The sequence below is a fragment of the Gopherus evgoodei genome, chromosome 4, assembly GCF_007399415.2.
Source record: "Gopherus evgoodei ecotype Sinaloan lineage chromosome 4, rGopEvg1_v1.p, whole genome shotgun sequence".
Lineage (NCBI taxonomy): Eukaryota > Metazoa > Chordata > Testudines > Testudinidae > Gopherus > Gopherus evgoodei.
In genome coordinates this window covers 29,417,424-29,436,554 of record NC_044325.1, presented here as the reverse complement: position 1 = coordinate 29,436,554, position 19,131 = coordinate 29,417,424, and the positions used below count along the sequence as shown (strand labels likewise).

The window sequence follows — 19,131 nt, the reverse complement described above, 5'->3', positions numbered from 1 at the left end:
GCTCCAGGAGAGAAGTTGTGGATAATACCACGTCTTAGTTCAGAGACACTAAACTAAATATATTGCTGGTATAATAGTTACTTTGCGGTCCTTGTAGTTACACCACAGGTGCATTTGGTCTCATTGTTATTAGTTAGGTACTAATTAATATAGCATAAGCTTATTCTCTCACTGGTATGGCTTTTCTCTATCCAGTAACCGACCCAATCTACTCAAGCATTCTATCGTGGAAAATATTCCACCCAAGTTGTCGCTCACTCTCAGGTAACTCTTCTATGCAGTCTTAAGCACGTGCTTAATTTGAAGCCCATGAGACTACAGTAACTCCTCACTTGATGTTGTAGTTATGTTCCTGAAAAATGCTATTTTAAGCAAAACAGTGTTAAGTGAATCCAATTTCCCCATAAGAAGTAATGTAAATGGGAGAGTTACGTTCCAGGGAAAAAAAATTTCACCAGACAAAAGACTATATTATATATACATATACACAGTATAAGTTTTAAACAAACAATTTAATACTGTACATAGCAATGATGATTGTGAAGCTCGATTGAGGTGGTGAAGTCAGAGGGTGGGATATTTCCCAGGGAATGCCTTACTGCTAAATGATGAACTAGCATTCAGTTGAGCCCTCAAGGGTTAACATATTGTTAATGTAGCCTCACACTCTGCACGGCAGCACGAATGGAGGAAAGGGAAACAGCATGGCAGAGAGCGAGAGAGAGACACACCATGTGTGTGAGAGAGAGAGAGACATGCATTGCCCCTTTAAGAATGCTGTCTCCACTCTAAGTACACTGCCTTTTTAATTAGATCAGCAAATTGAGACAGCAACTACTGCCAGCAAGATCCTTCTGTCCTGAGCCCTGTCATGCTCCCTACGGTGCTCTGTGGAGTTGGAGGGCAGGAGCGGGGGAAGGGGGACACCCTGACATTAGCATCCCTATCCCCCGCCCTCTGCACAGCAAGCAGGAGGCTTCCGGGAGCAGCTCCAAGGCAGAGGGCAGGAGCAGCACACTGCGGGGGGTGGGGACGACAGCTGAACTGCTGGCAGTTGCTAGCCTGCTGGGTGGCTGCTGCACGGTGAACTTAGGGGTGCTTATGGGGGGACTGCCGGTCCACCCTAGTTCCAAGCCCCCACCTAGGGTGACCAGATGTCCCGATTTTATCGGGACTGTCCCGATATTTGCTTGTTTGTCCCGCCTCCCGACCAAATCGGGACACTCGACAAACATGCAAAGGCTCCCGAGCCCGGAAGGGCTCATGCCCTCCCTCGCCCTGACTCCACCCCTTCCTTCCCCCATTGGCTCCCTCCCCAGATCCCCGCCTCTTGCCAAGCATGCCATGCCCAGGAGATGCAGGGGAGCGCGGGGCCGGGGTGAGTGTGAGTCCAGCCTGGCCTTGAGCAGGCAGGACTCAGGCGCGGTACCTGGAGGGAGAGTAGGGGGCGTCCCGCGGGGCCAGGCGGCAGCCGGTCTCCCCACCTGGCCAACAGGACTCGGGAGCAGCCGCTGCTGCAGCTCCCACTGCCACGGGGGAAGGAAGTGGCCAAGCACGTGGCACTTGGCGGCTGCGGCTTTGGTGCCCGGGACCGAACCCCCTGCGCCTGGGCCTGCTGTGGGGACCCAGCAGCACGCACGCTGTGCCTAGCCCCTGGCCGGTCGCGTCTGGGCTGGTTGCCCAGCTAGTGCAATCCCGCGGCGGAGGCATCGGCAGCCCAGCCCCGTTCGTTCCCCTGCGGGACCCAAGCGGGATGAGGGGACTGGGGCCTGCTGCCCCCACTCCAGGGCCGTCCGCGGGATTGCACCAGCTGGGCAGCCAGCTCAGATGCGACTGGCCAGGGGCTGGGCGCGCGCAGCATGCACGCTGGGTCCCCACAGCAGGCCCGGGCTCGAGGGGTTTGTGGGCACCAGAGCCGAGCTTGGCCAGCGGCCGTTTCCTCCCCCCGCAGCAGTGGAAGCTGTAGCAGAGGCTGCTCCTCAGTCCTACTGCCCATGTGAGGAGAACAGCCGCCGCCTGGCCCCGCAGGTCACCCCCTACTCTCCCTCCAGGTACCGCGCCCAAGTCCTGCCTGCTCGGGGCCAGGCTGGACTCACACTCACCCCGGCCCCGCGCACCCCTGAGTCTCCTGGCCCTCCCTCCAGCGCTTGCGGAGGGAGGAGGAATCGGGGTTGGGGGATTTTTTTTTTTTGCTCTGCTGCCATTTTTTTCTCCTCTGCCCCCGCCCCCATCCACATCCCAATATTTGACCTGGGTGATCTGGTCACCCTACCCTCACCACTAGCTCCAATGGGCTGCTCTTTCTGCAAGCAGTGGACAAAGCAGGCGGCTGCCAAACAACGTTATAAGGGAGCAGCAATGCAACAACAAATTGATCAGCAATGTAACAACAAAGAGTGTTAAGCAGGATAACTTTAAGTGAGGAGTTACTGTACTCCCCTGCTTAAAGTTAAGTGTGTGCATACTTTTTACAGGATCAGGGCCTTAATAATCAAAATATTACAAAATTTCCACCATTCTTAAATTGTGGGTCCTATCTGATAGCATTTGGTGGGACCCATAACCAGGCTGAGTTAAAGCTCTGGGTTCTTTACAATGAATCAAAAACCAGCTAAAGATTAATAGTGTTTTTATTTATGTGGTTTGGTTCTGCTGTCCTCTCAAGTAAATCAAAAGCACTGCATTTTCTGAGGCTTGCCTCAGAGTCATGTTTATTAGGTCAGAACAGATACAAAGTTCTGGAATAGAGCTTTTTACTCCCACATGTAATAAACTGTTAATAGAGAAATGTATGTAAATGCTACTTGGTGTCTGATCCACAGGGCACAGCATGTTTTGATGCTGTGTGATCAGTCAGTTCTCCCACAGAAAAACCACTGGAGGGATTTGGGGGTGGGGAATCTCAGTGAGACTCCCCTCATGATACTTTCCCCAAAGAGTGTTAAGAGTGGGTGTCAATGACAAATTTGCCTCATGCACCAGCCCACCCCACCCTGTGAAATAAGCAGGGGATACTGATGGCAGAACCTGGGGATATGCAAAAGACCTGTCTATGCAAAGTCTTCTGCATCGGGGATATCTATATGGTGGGGAGGAAAGGTGGAGCATGAAATCCCCGACTATGTTTTCAGCAGACAGTGCTGTAGTCCTGTTTGCTTTCTGAACATATTAGGCCAGAATGTCAAAATAACTCCATTAATTACTCAGATTCACACTACCTGACGGCTCTGGTCCTTTATCATCAATTAAGTCTTCTGCAACTTGTTCAGTGAATTTTTAGTGTACTTGTTTGAGTTTATGAATCTTCTGTCTCCACAAGGGTATGTTCCACTTCCAGTGGGAGCGTATATGAATAAGCTTTTGTAGGTTTCTTTCACAGGAGGACAAAACACGAACTTCAGTCAATAGCTATCCTGGTAAAAGAAGATGAATTATGAATGTGTAGGGACTTTTGTGTTCTCTTTTATTACATGTGATTTACCTGTTCACTGTTTGATTATAAATCAGGTGGGGGAAGAACACCATATATAATTTTCTGCATTATTTCTGCCTTCCACTTGTTTAATTCCTCTAAGCAGCACAATTCTGCTAGGTTTCTTGGTGTTGACAGTTTTTACTTTAGTTATGAAGTGACAGCCATTCTGTAAGCCACTGCCTATATTTTGACGTCTGGGTGGCTGGAGGGCATATACAGCCCTACTAGAAAGGTCATTTGCCTTCCTTCAAAAGTCCATATAACTTTAATTTTGTTTTTTTAGTAGAGTTTGTTTAGCCGTGAGAGGTCTTTAAAATAGTTGATCATCAAGATCACGTGGGTTTCATACACACAATTTTGCCTTGATTGAGATTGTTTGTGTTATGAATTGTCTAAGGAGTTGAATACACTGTTACTTACGTGATATATCAATGATGCCAGTGAACATATTTCTCTATAATCTCTCTCTGTCTAGGAAGGGAATGTTATCTTTTATTTAGAACATGGGAGTGGCTACCAGATTGTCACGGAGTCACCGGGCGATGCTCTGGAACTGCTCCCCACCAAGCCAGTCAGGACTTTGGGGAGCCTCCTCTCCTTTGGAGCAGACTTGTTCAGGGCAAGAAGCTCACACAGCTTCACCTCCTGGGTCTCTCCTTGGAGCATTCAGCATCCTCTGCCCCTCCGTGCACTTCCCACAGCGAGTCCACCCCAGCGGGGTCCTGGGGAAGCCACCGTGTTCTGCACCCCCCACTTTGCAGTCAGACGTGACTCTCAGCCAGCCAGTAAAACAGAGGTTTATTCGATGACAGGAACAGGGTCTAAAACAGAGCTTGTAGGTACAGAGAACCAGACCCCTTGGCTGGGTCCATTCTGGGGGGCAGTGAGCCAGACCCCCAGGTCTGCCCTCCACCCTTGACCCCAGCCAGCTCCAGACTAACAACCCCTCCCAGCCCCTCCTCTCTCCTCAGCCCCTTTCCCGGGCCAGGAGGTCACCTGATCCCTTTGTCTCCAACACCTTCAGCTGGCACCTTTGCAGGGGAGGGGCCCAGGCCATCAGTTGCTAGGAGACAGAGTGTCAGGCATTTAGGTGCACTGGCCCTTTGCTCTGCCAGATATTTAAGAACTGCCATGGGGACACTGAGGCACCAACACAGTATTCAGAGAAAACATTAAGAACTTTCCCAGTTCATCACACAGATCTCTTCAGTTATGTTCCTAGTGCTGCCTCACTGGACCATATTCTCTGGCCTGCTCCACTCTTTTTGTATTGCCCTTAGCTCCTATGCTGGGGATACCCTAGCAAGGCCTTCCACTGCACAACCCCACTGTAGGGTGTGTAAATGAGCCGGTCACCTCCTGAGTGCCAGCTCATGGACTATGGTAGCTCTGCAGGCAGCCTGCCTGTGTTTTCCCCTTCCAGGTGCTTCTTAAATAAACTCCATACAGGCTTTTTTTTTTTCTTTTTTTTGGTCCAACAATGCCCGCTCTCCCAAGGTCTGATTTATTGCCATAAGACACAATACAAAACTCACTGCTAGGGCTTCTCTTCTCCCCCTGTGTCTGCTCTCCATAGCTTTTCCCTGGCTTGGCAGGCCTCTGTCAGCCCTGTCTGGCTGGAGTCTTTTTCTATTCCCATGGAGTTTGTTCTCCCTGGACCTCAAAGTTCTTCAGCCCTCTGGCTTCCAGGACCAAACCCTTCCACCTGGTCAAGGGTACCTGGCAAGAGCCTTCTGCTCACTGCAGCTCTTCTGACTGCAGCCTCTGCCACAGCTTCATCTCATTGTCTCTCTCTGAGTGTCGCCCCTCTCTCTACCGCTTCCTGCTGCTCTTAGAGTGGAATCACCCTATCCAAGCTCAGAAGTACCTACTTAGTCACAAGGGCTGGCTGGCCCTTAAAGGAGGCTTGTTTCAGCAGGGAAGGTGGTTCTTCAGCTGCTCCCGTCTTATAGCCCTCCCATTTTGGATGATTGTCCAAAGAGAGGAGCAAAATCAAGTAGCAAAAGAAAGGAGCTGAGCAGCTACTTTACAGTATAAGATTATCCTGCTTGAGAGAAGTAAAAATGCAGGCATGGTCTTAAAAGTGCCTGTTTCCCCAATCACACACTGAATTTAAAGTTCAGTCACCTCCACTCAGAAATTATGTGGATGGGAATCATATAAGTACCCAGATGTACAGAAAGAAAACTGTCTTTCTCAGATCCATGTATAATATCACAGGTTCCCTGAAATGAAGTTAATAGTGCTGATGGAAACTTTATGATGTACACATTTAAAATCTGGCTATACTATCAAAAAGTGCAAAGATCCCATGAAGGTGATGCAAGGCATGGACAAATCCATTGTCTAATGCAGGGGTGGGCAAACTTTTTGGCCTGAGGGCCATATCTGGGTGGGGAAATTGCATGCAGGGCCATGAATGTAGGGCTGGGGCAGGAGGTTGGGGTGCAGGAGGGAGTGTAGGGTATGGGAGGGGGTGAGGTGTGCAGGAAGGGGCTATGGGCAAGGAATTGGGGTGCAGAAGGGGTGCAGGGTGCAGGAGGGGGCTCAGGGCAAGGGGTTGGGGTGCAGGAGGGGTGTGGCGGGGGCTCAGGGCAGGGGGTTGGGGTGCAGGAGGGGTGTGGCGGAGACTCAACGCAGGGGGTTGGGATGCAGGAGAGGTGTGGGGTGTAGCAGGGGGCTCAGGGCAGGGGGTTGAGGTGCAGGAGGGGTGTGGCGGAGACTCAACGCAGGGGGTTGGGATGCAGGAGGGGTGTGGGGTGCAGCAGGGGGCTCAGGGCAGGGGGTTGGGGTGCAGGAGGGGTGTGGCAGGGGGCTCAGAGCAGGATGTTGGGGTGCAGGAGGTGTTCGAGGTGCAGAGTCTGGCCTGGCGCTGCTTACCTGGAGCAGTTCCAGAGTGGCAGCGGCACGCAGTGAGGTTAAGGCAGGCTCCCTGCCTGCACTGGCACCATGCTGCTCCCATAAGCGGCCGGCACCACGTCCCTGCGGCCCCTGGGGGGAGGAGGGGCAGAGGGCTCCGTGTGATGCCCTCACCTGCGGGTACCTCCTCCGAAGCTCCCATTGGCCATGGTTCCTCATTCCCAGCCAATGGGAGCTGCTGGAGGCAGTGTCTACAGGAAAGGGCAATGTGTGGAGCCCTCTGCCCTCCCTTCCTCTCCAGGGACCGCAGGGACGTGGAGCCAGCTGCCTCTGGGAGCAGCACGGGGCCAGGGAATGCAGGGAGCCTGCCTTAGCCCAGTGGTGCCATGGGGCTGGCAATCCCGCAGGCCGGATCCAAACCACTGATGGACTGGATCCAGCCTGCAGGCTGTAGTTGGCCCACCCGTGGTCTAATTATTAAGACAAGGAATGTGCCTGTGTCATAAACAGATAGCTAAGGGTTAATGTCTCTTTCACCTGAAACACCTGACCAGAGAACCAATCAGGAAACCGGATTTTTTCAACTTTGGGTGGAGGGAAGTTTGTGTAAGAGGTCTTTTGTCTGTCTGCCTGTTTCCTCTGAGCTTTGGAGAAGTACTTTCTACTTTCTAGTCTTCTGTTTCTAAGAGTAAGGACAAAGAGATCAGATAGTAAGTTATATGGTTTCTTTTCTTTGGTATTTGCATGAATATAAGTGCTGGGTGCTTTGATTTGTATTCTTTTTGAATAAGGCTGTTTATTCAATATTCTTTTAAGCAATTGACCCTGTGTTGTATCATCTTAATACAGAGAGAACATTTGTATTTTTTCTTTCTTTTTTATATAAAGTTTTCTTTTAAGACCTGTTGGAGTTTTTCTTTACTTCAGGGAAATTAAGTCTGTACTCACCAGGGAATTGGTGGGAGGAAGAAATCAGGGGAAAGCTGTGTGTTGGATTGCTAGCCTGATTTTGCATTTCCTCTGGGTGAAGAGGAAAGTGCTTTTGTTCCAGGATTGGGAACGGAGAGGGGGACTCAGTCTGCGTAGTTTCACAGAGCTTGTGTCTGTGTATCTCTCCAGGAGCACCTGGAGGGGGGAAGGGAATCAGGATTATTTCCCTTTGTTGTGAGACTCAAGGGATTTGGGTCTTGTGGTCCCCAGGGAAGGTTTTTCAGGGGGACCAGAGTGCCCCAAAACACTCTAATTTTTTGGGTGGTGGCAGCAGTACCAGGTCCAAGCTGGTAACTAAGCTTGGAGGTTTTCATGCTAACCCCCAAATTTTGGACGCTAAGGTCCAGAATCTGGGAATAAGGTTATAACATGGTGTGCAGCGGCGGGATATAGACAGAATCCAGAAGCCAGTAGGAATATTATATTTTTCTTTGCTAAGGGCTTTTTAGCAGAGAGAAACAGTTTGGTTTTAAAAGGGAACCAGAGAGAATTTTTTTTTTTCTGCTCTCTCTAGCAGTTTGTGGTTTGCATATTAAGCGAGAAGACTGTTAAGGGTCTTTTGTCATGCAATAGCCCTCCCATTAGGTGGCAAGTACCAGCACTTATATGCATGCAAATTAAGTGGTTTTTCTGGTTTCCCTTAATTGAACATTAGCTAGAGAGAGAAAAGGAAAAAAGCACTGTTGCTAGGCAGACTTCAGGAGGCAACAGAGAGCCTGCAGTTCAGAAGATAAACACCGGAGGGCACCCCAACACAAGAAAACAGGAACCATGACTTCTAAGGCAAGGATTGACGCCGAAGAACAAATCAAAGACGCTGAACACAGGCGACAGATGGAGATGAAAGAAAAGGAAGAAAGCCTCAAACTGGCAGCCTTCCAAAGAGAACAGGCAGCCCAAGAGGCAGCACACAAAAGAAAACTAGAAGAAGAAGAGGTGGCCCACAGAAGGAAGCAAGAAGAAGAAGAGGCAGCCCACCGCCGAGAAATGGAAAAGCACCAAAAAGAAATGGAAAAGCAATAAAAAGAAATGGAAAAACAACAAAAAGAGAATGAAGAGAAGGAAAAACAGAGAAAACATGAACTGGAGATGGCAAAAGCTGGGCTGCATGTGCCAGCCAACCCTAACAACCCGGCGCCAATTATTGCTCCCCAGCACAGGAAATTCCCCACCTACAAGGCAGGTGATGACACCGAGGCCTTCTTGGAAAATTTTGAAAGAGCCTGTCTTGGGTACAGCATCCCCGAAGACCAGTACATGGTAGAATTAAGGCCACACCTCAGTGGACCTTTAGCAGAGGTGGCAGCTGAAATGCCCAAGCCGCAAATGAATGACTATAAACTTTTTCAAACCAAGGCCAGATACAGGATGGGGATAACCCCAGATCATGCCCGTCGGCGCTTCAGAACCCAAAAATGGAAACCAGAGGTGTCATTTCCCAAACACGCCTACTACATTGCAAAAAACTATGAGGCCTGGTTAACAGGAAACAACATTCAAACCTTGGAAGAAGTGAACCTCCTCATACAAATGGAGCAGTTCTTGGATGGTGTTCCTGAAGACATCACACGGTACATACAAAATAGAAATCCCAAAACCATCGCTGAGGCGGGGGAGATTGGAGCCAAATGGATGGAACTGGCAGAAAGCAAAAAAGCTACTGTCAAGGGGAACGATTACCCCAGGGGGCACACAGACCATAAACCCTACAACCGAGGACAGCCAAAGACCCTCCATACCACCCAAGTAAAGCCACAGATACCCTACTCTTCAACCTCACCAGTCTCCAGTAACTCACCTCGGCCCAGTGACCCATCAGATGGAAGATGCTTTAAGTGTAATGAACTGGGACATATCAAGGCCAACTGTCCCAAGAACACCATGCGAGTGCAATTCATTACACCACCATCACCCCAAAGATCCCCAGGCCCAGATGCCTCTCAAATACCCTTGGAGCGAAGGGAAAATTTGAGAGTGGGCGGAAAGAAGGTTACTGCGTGGAGAGACACGGGGGCACAAGTGTCAGCTATCCACCAATCCTTCGTTGACCCCAAATTCATCAACCCAAAGGCCAAAGTTACCATTTACCCCTTCATGTCACAAGCTGTAGACTTGCCTACAGCTGAACTGCCTGTCCAGTACAAAGGCTGGTCAGGAATGTGGACTTTTGCAGTCTATGACAATTATCCTATCCCCATGCTACTGGGGGAAGACTTGGCCAACCAAGTGAAGCGGGCTAAGAGAGTGGGAATGGTTACCCGTAGCCAAACCAGGCAAGCTTCCAGACCCCTTCCTGTTCCTGAGCCGTCCACAGAGGCCCCGTCTGTGTTACCAGAGACCCAGACAGAGGTAGTGGACCCGGATTCCATGCCTACCACTGAAACAGCCACAGCATCTCCAGTCCCAGGCCCGGAACTGGAACAGCAACCAGCACCAGCAAGTGCAACCACATCTTCAAACTCAACGCCAGAGGGCGCCAGCGAGCCAGAACTGGCAGAAGCACACGACAGCCATACCCAAAAGGCTCAGCCAGAGCCTGAAATACCCTCAGGTGCACCAGCGGAGAGCGGTTCACCAGCAACGGAAACAACCCCATCACCTACATCGCTTCCAGAGGAACCAAGCCCAAGTCCACAGTCTGAGGAAGAACTGGTGACCCCAGCCTCAAGGGAACAGTTCCAGGCTGAGCAGGAAGCAGATGACAGCCTTCAGAAAGCGTGGGCGGCGGCACGGAGCACCCCACCGCCTCTCAGCTCTTCTAATCGATCCCGGTTTGTTATAGACCAAGGACTTTTATACAAGGAAATTCTTTCTGGTGGACACCGGGAAGAATGGCAGCCGCAAAAACAGTTGGTGGTTCCAACTAAGTACCGGGAGAAGCTCTTAAGCTTAGCCCATGATCATCCCAGTGGCCATGCTGGGGTGAACAGAACCAAGGACCGGTTGGGAAAGTCCTTCCACTGGGAGGGGATGGGCAAGGATGTTGCCAAGTATGTCCGGTCTTGTGAGGTATGCCAAAGAGTGGGTAAGCCTCAAGACCAGGTCAAGGCCCCTCTCCAGCCACTCCCCATAATTGAGGTCCCATTTCAGCGAGTAGCTGTGGATATTCTGGGCCCTTTCCCAAAAAAGACGCCCAGAGGAAAGCAGTACGTACTGACTTTAGTGGACTTTGCTACCCGATGGCCAGAAGCAGTAGCTCTAGGCAACACCAGGGCTAACACTGTGTGCCTGGCCCTAACAGACATCTTTGCCAGGGTAGGTTGGCCCTCTGACATCCTTACAGATTCAGGGTCTAATTTCCTGGCAGGGACCATGGAAAAACTGTGGGAAACTCATGGGGTGAATCACTTGGTTGCCACCCCGTACCACCATCAAACCAATGGCCTGGTGGAAAGGTTCAATGGAACTTTGGGGGCCATGATAAAAAAATTCATCAACGAATTCTCCAATAATTGGGACCTAGTGTTGCAGCAGTTGCTGTTTGCCTACAGGGCTGTACCACATCCCAGTTTAGGGTTTTCACCATTTGAACTTGTGTATGGTCACGAGGTTAAGGGGCCATTACAGTTGGTGAAGCAGCAATGGGAGGGGTTTACGCCTTCTCCAGGAACTAACATTCTGGACTTTGTAAGCAACCTACAAAGCACCCTCCGACACTCTTTAGCCCTTGCTAGAGAGAACCTAAAGGATGCTCAAGAAGAGCAAAAGGCCTGGTATGACAGACATGCCAGAGAACGTTCCTTCAAGGTAGGAGACCAGGTTATGGTCTTGAAGGCGCAACAGGCCCATAAGATGGAAGCATCATGGGAAGGGCCATTCACGGTCCAAGAGCGCCTGGGAGCTGTGAACTACCTCATAGCATTTCCCAATTCCTCACTAAAGCCTAAAGTGTACCATGTTAATTCTCTCAAGCCTTTCTATTCCAGAGACTTACAGGTTTGTCAGTTTACAGTCCAGGGAGATGATGCTGAGTGGCCTGACGGTGTCTACTACGACGGGAAAAAAGACGGTGGCGTGGAAGAGGTGAACCTCTCAACCACCCTGGAACGTCTGCAGCGGCAACAAATCAAGGAGCTGTGCACTAGCTTCACCCCATTGTTCTCAGCCACCCCAGGACGGACTAAACGGGCATACCACTCCATTGATACAGGTAATGCTCACCCAATCAGAACCCCACCCTACCGGGTGTCTCCTCATGCCCAAGCTGCTATAGAACGGGAGATCCAGAACATGCTACAGATGGGTATAATCCGCTCATCTACCAGTGCATGGGCATCTCCAGTGGTTCTGGTACCCAAACCAGATGGGGAAATACGCTTTTGCGTGGACTACCGTAAGCTAAATGCTGTAACTCGTCCGGACAACTATCCAATGCCACGTACTGATGAGCTATTGGAAAAGTTGGGACGTGCCCAGTTCATCTCTACCATAGACTTAACCAAGGGGTACTGGCAAGTACCGCTAGATGAACCTGCCAAGGAGAGGTCAGCATTCGTCACCCATACGGGGGTGTATGAATTCAATGTCCTTCCTTTCGGCCTTCGAAATGCACCCGCCACCTTCCAGAGGCTGGTAGATGGTCTACTAGCTGGACTGGGAGAATTCGCAGTTGCCTACCTCGATGATGTGGCCATTTTTTCAGACTCCTGGCCCGAACACCTACTACACCTAAAAAAGGTCTTTGAGCGCATCAGGCAGGCAGGACTAACTGTTAAGGCCAAAAAGTGTCAAATAGGCCAAAACAAAGTGACTTACCTGGGGCACCAGGTGGGTCGAGGAACCATAAACCCCCTACAGGCCAAGGTGGATGCTATCCAAAAGTGGCCTGTCCCAAGGTCAAAGAAACAGGTCCAATCCTTCTTAGGCTTGGCCGGATACTACAGGCGATTTGTACCACACTACAGCCAAATCGCTGCCCCATTGACCGACCTAACCAAAAAGACCCAGCCAAATGCCGTTAAGTGGACTAATGAGTGTCAAAAAGCCTTTACCCAGCTTAAGGCAACGCTCATGTCTGATCCTGTACTCAGGGCCCCGGATTTTGACAAACCATTCCTAGTAACCACAGATGCATCTGAGCGTGGTATAGGAGCAGTGCTCATGCAGGAAGCAACAGATCACAACTTCCATCCTGTCGTGTTTCTCAGCAAGAAACTGTCTGAGAGGGAAAGTCACTGGTCAGTCAGTGAAAAGGAATGCTATGCCATTGTGTACGCCCTGGAAAAGCTACGCCCATATGTTTGGGGACGGCGGTTCCAACTACAAACTGACCATGCTGCACTAAAGTGGCTTCATACTGCCAAGGGGAACAACAAGAAACTTCTTCGTTGGAGTTTAGCTCTCCAAGATTTTGATTTTGAAATTCAACACATCACAGGAGCTTCTAACAAAGTTGCTGATGCACTCTCCCGTGAAAGTTTCCCAGAATCCAGTAGTTAAAAAGTGTTCTTAAAATCTAAAGTCTGTTAGTTATATACTTAGTAGTATATGTAAAGGTGCATGTGTTGTATTAATCTGTTTATTTTCAAGTTCTAGAAGAAATTGCCGCCAGTGAGCTTCCCCACTGTCTGCAATTTGGGGGGCGTGTCATAAACAGATAGCTAAGGGTTAATGTCTCTTTCACCTGAAACACCTGACCAGAGAACCAATCAGGAAACCGGATTTTTTCAACTTTGGGTGGAGGGAAGTTTGTGTAAGAGGTCTTTTGTCTGTCTGCCTGTTTCCTCTGAGCTTTGGAGAAGTACTTTCTACTTTCTAGTCTTCTGTTTCTAAGAGTAAGGACAAAGAGATCAGATAGTAAGTTATATGGTTTCTTTTCTTTGGTATTTGCATGAATATAAGTGCTGGGTGCTTTGATTTGTATTCTTTTTGAATAAGGCTGTTTATTCAATATTCTTTTAAGCAATTGACCCTGTGTTGTATCATCTTAATACAGAGAGAACATTTGTATTTTTTCTTTCTTTTTTATATAAAGTTTTCTTTTAAGACCTGTTGGAGTTTTTCTTTACTTCAGGGAAATTAAGTCTGTACTCACCAGGGAATTGGTGGGAGGAAGAAATCAGGGGAAAGCTGTGTGTTGGATTGCTAGCCTGATTTTGCATTTCCTCTGGGTGAAGAGGAAAGTGCTTTTGTTCCAGGATTGGGAACGGAGAGGGGGACTCAGTCTGCGTAGTTTCACAGAGCTTGTGTCTGTGTATCTCTCCAGGAGCACCTGGAGGGGGGAAGGGAATCAGGATTATTTCCCTTTGTTGTGAGACTCAAGGGATTTGGGTCTTGTGGTCCCCAGGGAAGGTTTTTCAGGGGGACCAGAGTGCCCCAAAACACTCTAATTTTTTGGGTGGTGGCAGCAGTACCAGGTCCAAGCTGGTAACTAAGCTTGGAGGTTTTCATGCTAACCCCCAAATTTTGGACGCTAAGGTCCAGAATCTGGGAATAAGGTTATAACAGCCTGGCAAAGGACAGTCTTCCATATGTGATCCCAAAATCGTGCATGTGAGAGCTTTGCAGTTTTGACAGAATGAGTGGTAGTTACTGCTTTGTATGAAAAGATAAATAACATATTAAGACCCCCCAAAAAGTTGACCCTGAACTTTAATCTAATGTCGTCAATTTCTTCTTCACAGATTCCTGTTATGGGAGGAGCCTTCATGGACTCACCCAATGAGGATTTTGGTACAGAATACTCCTTGTTTAATTCATCGGCCAATGTCCATGCAGCTGCTTCAATGCAGAACCAGCCAGAAGAGACATCCCGCTCCTCAAACGATGCCATATTGTTATGGATTGCGATCATAGCAACAATTGGAAACATTGTGGTTGTGGGAGTGGTGTATGCCTTCACCTTTTAAGAAGACCGGAGACTGGAATACTGCAGGAGTGGATGGCTACAAGCGTGTTTGTTGTGTGTGTTTGTGTATATATACATGTATAGCTATATAAATATATATAGGTAGACACATTTTGTTCATTAAAAGCTGCCACCGTACTAGAAATGAAGTGCAAGTTATTAAACTTGAACTTCAGTAGCAAAGTTTGGATGCATTGGCAAATTTTGTGGAGGCAAAAGCTTTAATCAAGAACAGTCAATATATGTCATGTATAAATTAGATGTGAAAGGCCAATGCCGATATGCGAAATACAAAATGAAAGTGGGATTTATGTAGAAAATGCTATTTTCCTATTGGTTAGATTTTCTAGTAGCTCTTCTGTTTTTTGTTTGTTCCTTTTGTTGAGTTTTTAATCTGCTTTTGGGATTGGTATTTCTATCACATTATATGAAAAATGCTCTGTATCTTATTCTCCATGGAAATCTAGTTATCTAGATGTGCAGATGCATTGGATGGTGGGCATTGGCTCAATTGTAATTAGCAGATTTTCAGGATTTTTGTGTGTTGAACTAAAATACCCATGATCAGTTGGCAATGTGCAAAGTATAGATATTAATCTTAAAGCAGTGGCATGCAGGTGGATGCATGGCTGGTTTAACTAGGACTTCCCTTCTAAAGACAGTGAGCAGATACAATAATCTGAGTGTTAATACTGAATCTGCTTCATATTTCCAGAACCTGTACTCCAGAGGATGAAGTGCTGGCAAGTGAGTTTTAAATGGGAGGGGCAAAAGCTCCAATTTCCATCAGACTCTTTACAGCCAGAAATGATAATGATTATAGTTCATTGGATTGACCCCTTCTAGAAAATAAAGACTGTGGCTCTTTTTGGTTCGTTATGCTGAAATCCAAATTTCCCACAAAAGCCATGGGGTCAAATAAGCTTTATTTATGAATGAAAGAAATGACTTAAAGTGCAATAATTCTGCAGCCTAATTAACTGCCAATGATTCATCTATGGGAATAAATGAATCACAAGGTTTACCAGATAGCCCTACTGTGCACATACATAACCTCCCATGGTGAATTGGGTACATGAGTTACATACAGTGGTGGGATATACAGAGCATTGGAGGGCAGTAGCTTAAGGGAAGTTGCTGATAGACCTTGACAACTGTTTACATTTAGGCACTAATATGTTTCTAAGGCCTTATAATGAGGGGGGAAATGTAAAATCAATTGTGGTAGCAATTTTATACAAATATTTGTATTCAGTGTTCTATTAATGGGTAATGTCTTTGTTGTATTAATCTTGTAAACAATGATTTATAAGGACTGTATCCATCCAAAATAATCTGTAGCCTTCCTTGCCAAAGGAAGGAATCTTCAGCCAAAGCTCATCTGAGCTGTAAAAGTCTGCCCCATTTCTCCTTCTCTTTTAAAAAAGGTGATGGATGTGAACATAGAGAAATGGCAGCAGATAAATACTTTACACAAAACCTCTGTGTATTGGACAGTTCTCCCTCTACTCTTGTCCCCTACATCTATTACCCTGATTTCAGAAGGCCCTGTCTGCAGGCATGGTGGCTATTTTTGACACTTCTCTGTCACTCAGCTCAAGGCTGGAGTAAGAGCTGGCAAATGTATGGAGAGGTTTTGCTTTTATTTTTCTCTCTAAACCAATTTTCCTGCAGGGTTGGTGAATAAGTCACACTATCCAAGACAATATGTCCTAAATGAGCATTTCAGCTTTTGCATTTATTTATTGTTAGTCAAAGTGTTGGCCTGTAAAGCTGCCCCGGTTCTTTTGCAGCTGGCTCACTGTCAGTCAACTGCAAAGATCCTTGATGCATGAACTCACAGGAAAGGATTCCCAAGGCCCTTTTCTAGGGGCCGTACCATACTCTGTATGGCTACCACTTCAGGAGGGAAGTGCAGTACCATTCCATAGCAGTGAACCTCTGGAACCAGACTCCTGGTTAGACTGTATGGATGTTCAGTCACGTAGTATCTGTGACAGGCACCTGTGAAGCTGGTATTTTAGATGATTGACATGCTACTATGTCTACTCTCTCCTTTATAGACAGAGGATTTAGCAGGGGGAACATCTATTAATGCTCATATGAGTTACATACATAAATTCCCTGCATTCTGGTAAGAGAATAAGCCATTAAGTGCTAAATCCTGTAGCCCAAGTAAAGCCCTGAATGCAGTGAAATTAGTGTGACAGGGTGCAGAAGAGCCTCTACAGTTGATTCAAAGAGGAGGCATTTGGGTGTAGGATGGGTTATGTCAGCAGTGCATTTGTAGTCCCCTCTCCCCGCTCCCATGTACATGTGTATGTAGTGGAAGAGCACAGCCCTCCATGGAGCAGCCTAGTGAAGGAGACTTCAACCTCCCACCCCACCACCAATAGCAATTGCCAAGTGAAGTCCTTAGTGCAAGGCCCATCTAATCAGGCTTTGGGCAGGGGAAAAGATTTGGTCCTAAGTGTGTATGCCTCCTCGGCTTTCCGTTTTAAGACACTCGTGTGGTAGAACAGGTTAATTTCATGCTCTCAGCTATTTCAGGTGTGTCACTAGCATCATAATTGCATCAATTAGTTACTTATAGGATTTTTCAGTACCTCAATAAGGCTCTGTAGTGATGCTACCTCGTGCAGTAAAACTATTTGTGCATGGTTAATAGTAAAGCATTTTCACCCTAATTAAAATAAGTTAGACACTGTTGTGTTTATCTAATGGGAATCTTTTGCTGCTCTGTGAATTTGCCAGTAGAATGCTTTGCTTCAACTTTTTAGGATTTTAATCTAACTGCAATTAGCAAAGTTTATCTTTAATCTCCCAAAGTATTGGACCAAATTGAAAAGGTACAGTCAACCATGAAAAAAAAACTTGAGAATGAGTTTTTTTAAAATGAGAGACACTGCCATGTTAGTCTTGTGCAAAGAGATGCCCTACTTTCATATGAAGTCAACAGGAATTGCAGGAAAGATTGGAACGAACACGTTCTCCCCCTGTCCTCTTCATATATATTTTTCATCATCAGAGTTGACTTGCCAGGAGGGGCCTGATGTAACTTAATGTAACTGGTTTAAGAGGGTGACATATAAAGTAGGGTATCTAAGGAAAACATTTGCTCTTGCCACATCTCACACTTGAAAAGATTGTAAATGTGTAGTTAGCACTGTGAATTCAGGAGATTTCTACAAAATAAAGGCAGGTATGATGGGAACTTTATGATTAAAAATAGCCTTTTCCAGGGATACGTATGGACTATTGAATGAAAAGTCTGGGCAGTGTGTTTTCAAGCATATTAGATGGGCTTGCTCTGAGGCTGAATCTCATCAAATTAGGTGGATATGTAGCTCCAGAACTAGATGATAGCTGTCTAGGTATTTGTAACAGGATCTCTGTGTGGTACCTGAACCTAAGATCCAGCTATGGACTGGAACTTCAGTGCTTGGCCCTCTCTCTGTATTGGGCCAAACCGGAAGGCGGAATCCAAATACCTCCTCGTATTGGGGAATTTCAGGTTTGGATTCAATTCTGCATCCAAATATTGCAAAATGGACCCACCTCCCAATCTTAACTGGTGAAAGCAGCAGTTCTGGGACAATAAGTAGGGCCATGGCAGATGCTTCTGCATCAGGAACTCTGTTAGGATCCTTGTACTTTTGACTGCATTTTAGTGCTCTTCTTAAGCAGGTGTATGCTATGCCCTGACCTCCTCCAGCTAGCACTTACTGCCTACTGCACAATAGCCACTAGCCCCCTGTGGACTGTGTAGCCCCCTCTTCCAACAGCCCTCACTGTCTTTGGGATGTGGTATGAGCTTCGGCATGTCAATCAGGAATTTCTGCCTGTGCATTTGTGCATGCTGGGGAGCCATTCTACATGGCTATTTGGCAGGGGCGGAGGAGCCCCTCTGCACTTCTCCCTTGGCCCCCTTCCTCGCCCAAGGCAGGAGTCAGCTCAAAGATTAGTTTAGGTCAGTATTAAAGTAGAGGCATGTAACACAAGCAAATGACAATGGGATACTCAGTGACACGCAGAGAGTGTTCGTAGTTGTATTAGGCCTTTGTAGTGGAAAAGGCAGAATACTTTTTAAATCTAGCATAAGACCCCTAGCTGTGTAAATGCCACACCTGGTAAATGCATGTAGTAACCATATCTGGCCTGTTCAAGGTCGTTAATGTACCTCAAGCTTATGTGCTGAGAGGAGCAAGGAGATGGACTGGTGATCTTCCATAACTTCTAGAGCACTGGCTCTCAATCTTTCCAGACTACTGTACTCCTTTGCAGAGTCTGATTTGTCTTGAGTACCCACAAGTTGCACCTCACTTAAAAACAACTTGCTTACAAAATCAGAGATAAAAATACAAAAGTGTCAGAGCACACTATTACTGAAAAATGGCTTCCTTTCTTCCTTTTACCATTTCAGTATATAGAGCAGTATAAAGAAGGCATTGTATGAAACTGTAGTTTGCACTGACTTTGCTAGTGCTTTTTATGTAGCCTGTTGTAAAACTAGGCAAATATCGAGATGAGGTGATGGTCCCTGTAGAAGACCTCTATGTACCCTGGTTGAGAGTCACTGTTCTAGGGCTCTGTGCTCATGTATTTCACTATTTTTAGAATGATTTGACCATGAGCAGTCACCATCCCAACTGAGCAATGCTGTTGGCATTTTAGCAAAGAGACAAAGGATTGAACAGGTATGGAGACTGCTGGTTCCTCCAGGTCTGGAAGGAGGCATGTTAGTAGGGAGAGGTGATGGGGGAAGCTCACAGAGCTGCCCCTGCTGTCCTTTTTCTCTTTGGCCTCCATCATTGTTAATCCAGTACATGCCCCCAGCACTAACATTCCTTTACAACAAAATGAGAGAAGTGGAAAACATGCCTGTTTCCCAGCAAATGTGGTTTGAAATCAATTATTTCCCTTTGTTAACAAACTAACAACAAGCAAAATGGAGGAAAGA

The 19,131-nt window shown here is 47.3% G+C and overlaps 1 protein-coding gene across 1 annotated transcript in view; it reads left to right on the top strand.

Moving 5' to 3' along the window:
• The window catches only part of C4H14orf132 (chromosome 4 C14orf132 homolog), a 74,357-nt gene extending 55,869 nt beyond the window's left edge, over positions 1-18,488 (top strand). The window contains exon 2 of the mRNA XM_030558811.1: positions 13,948-18,488. Within this exon, the coding sequence (XP_030414671.1) occupies positions 13,948-14,172 (225 nt within the window). The 3' untranslated portion in view covers positions 14,173-18,488. The remainder of the gene's footprint in view (positions 1-13,947) is intronic.
• Positions 18,489-19,131: the final 643 nt, after the last annotated feature.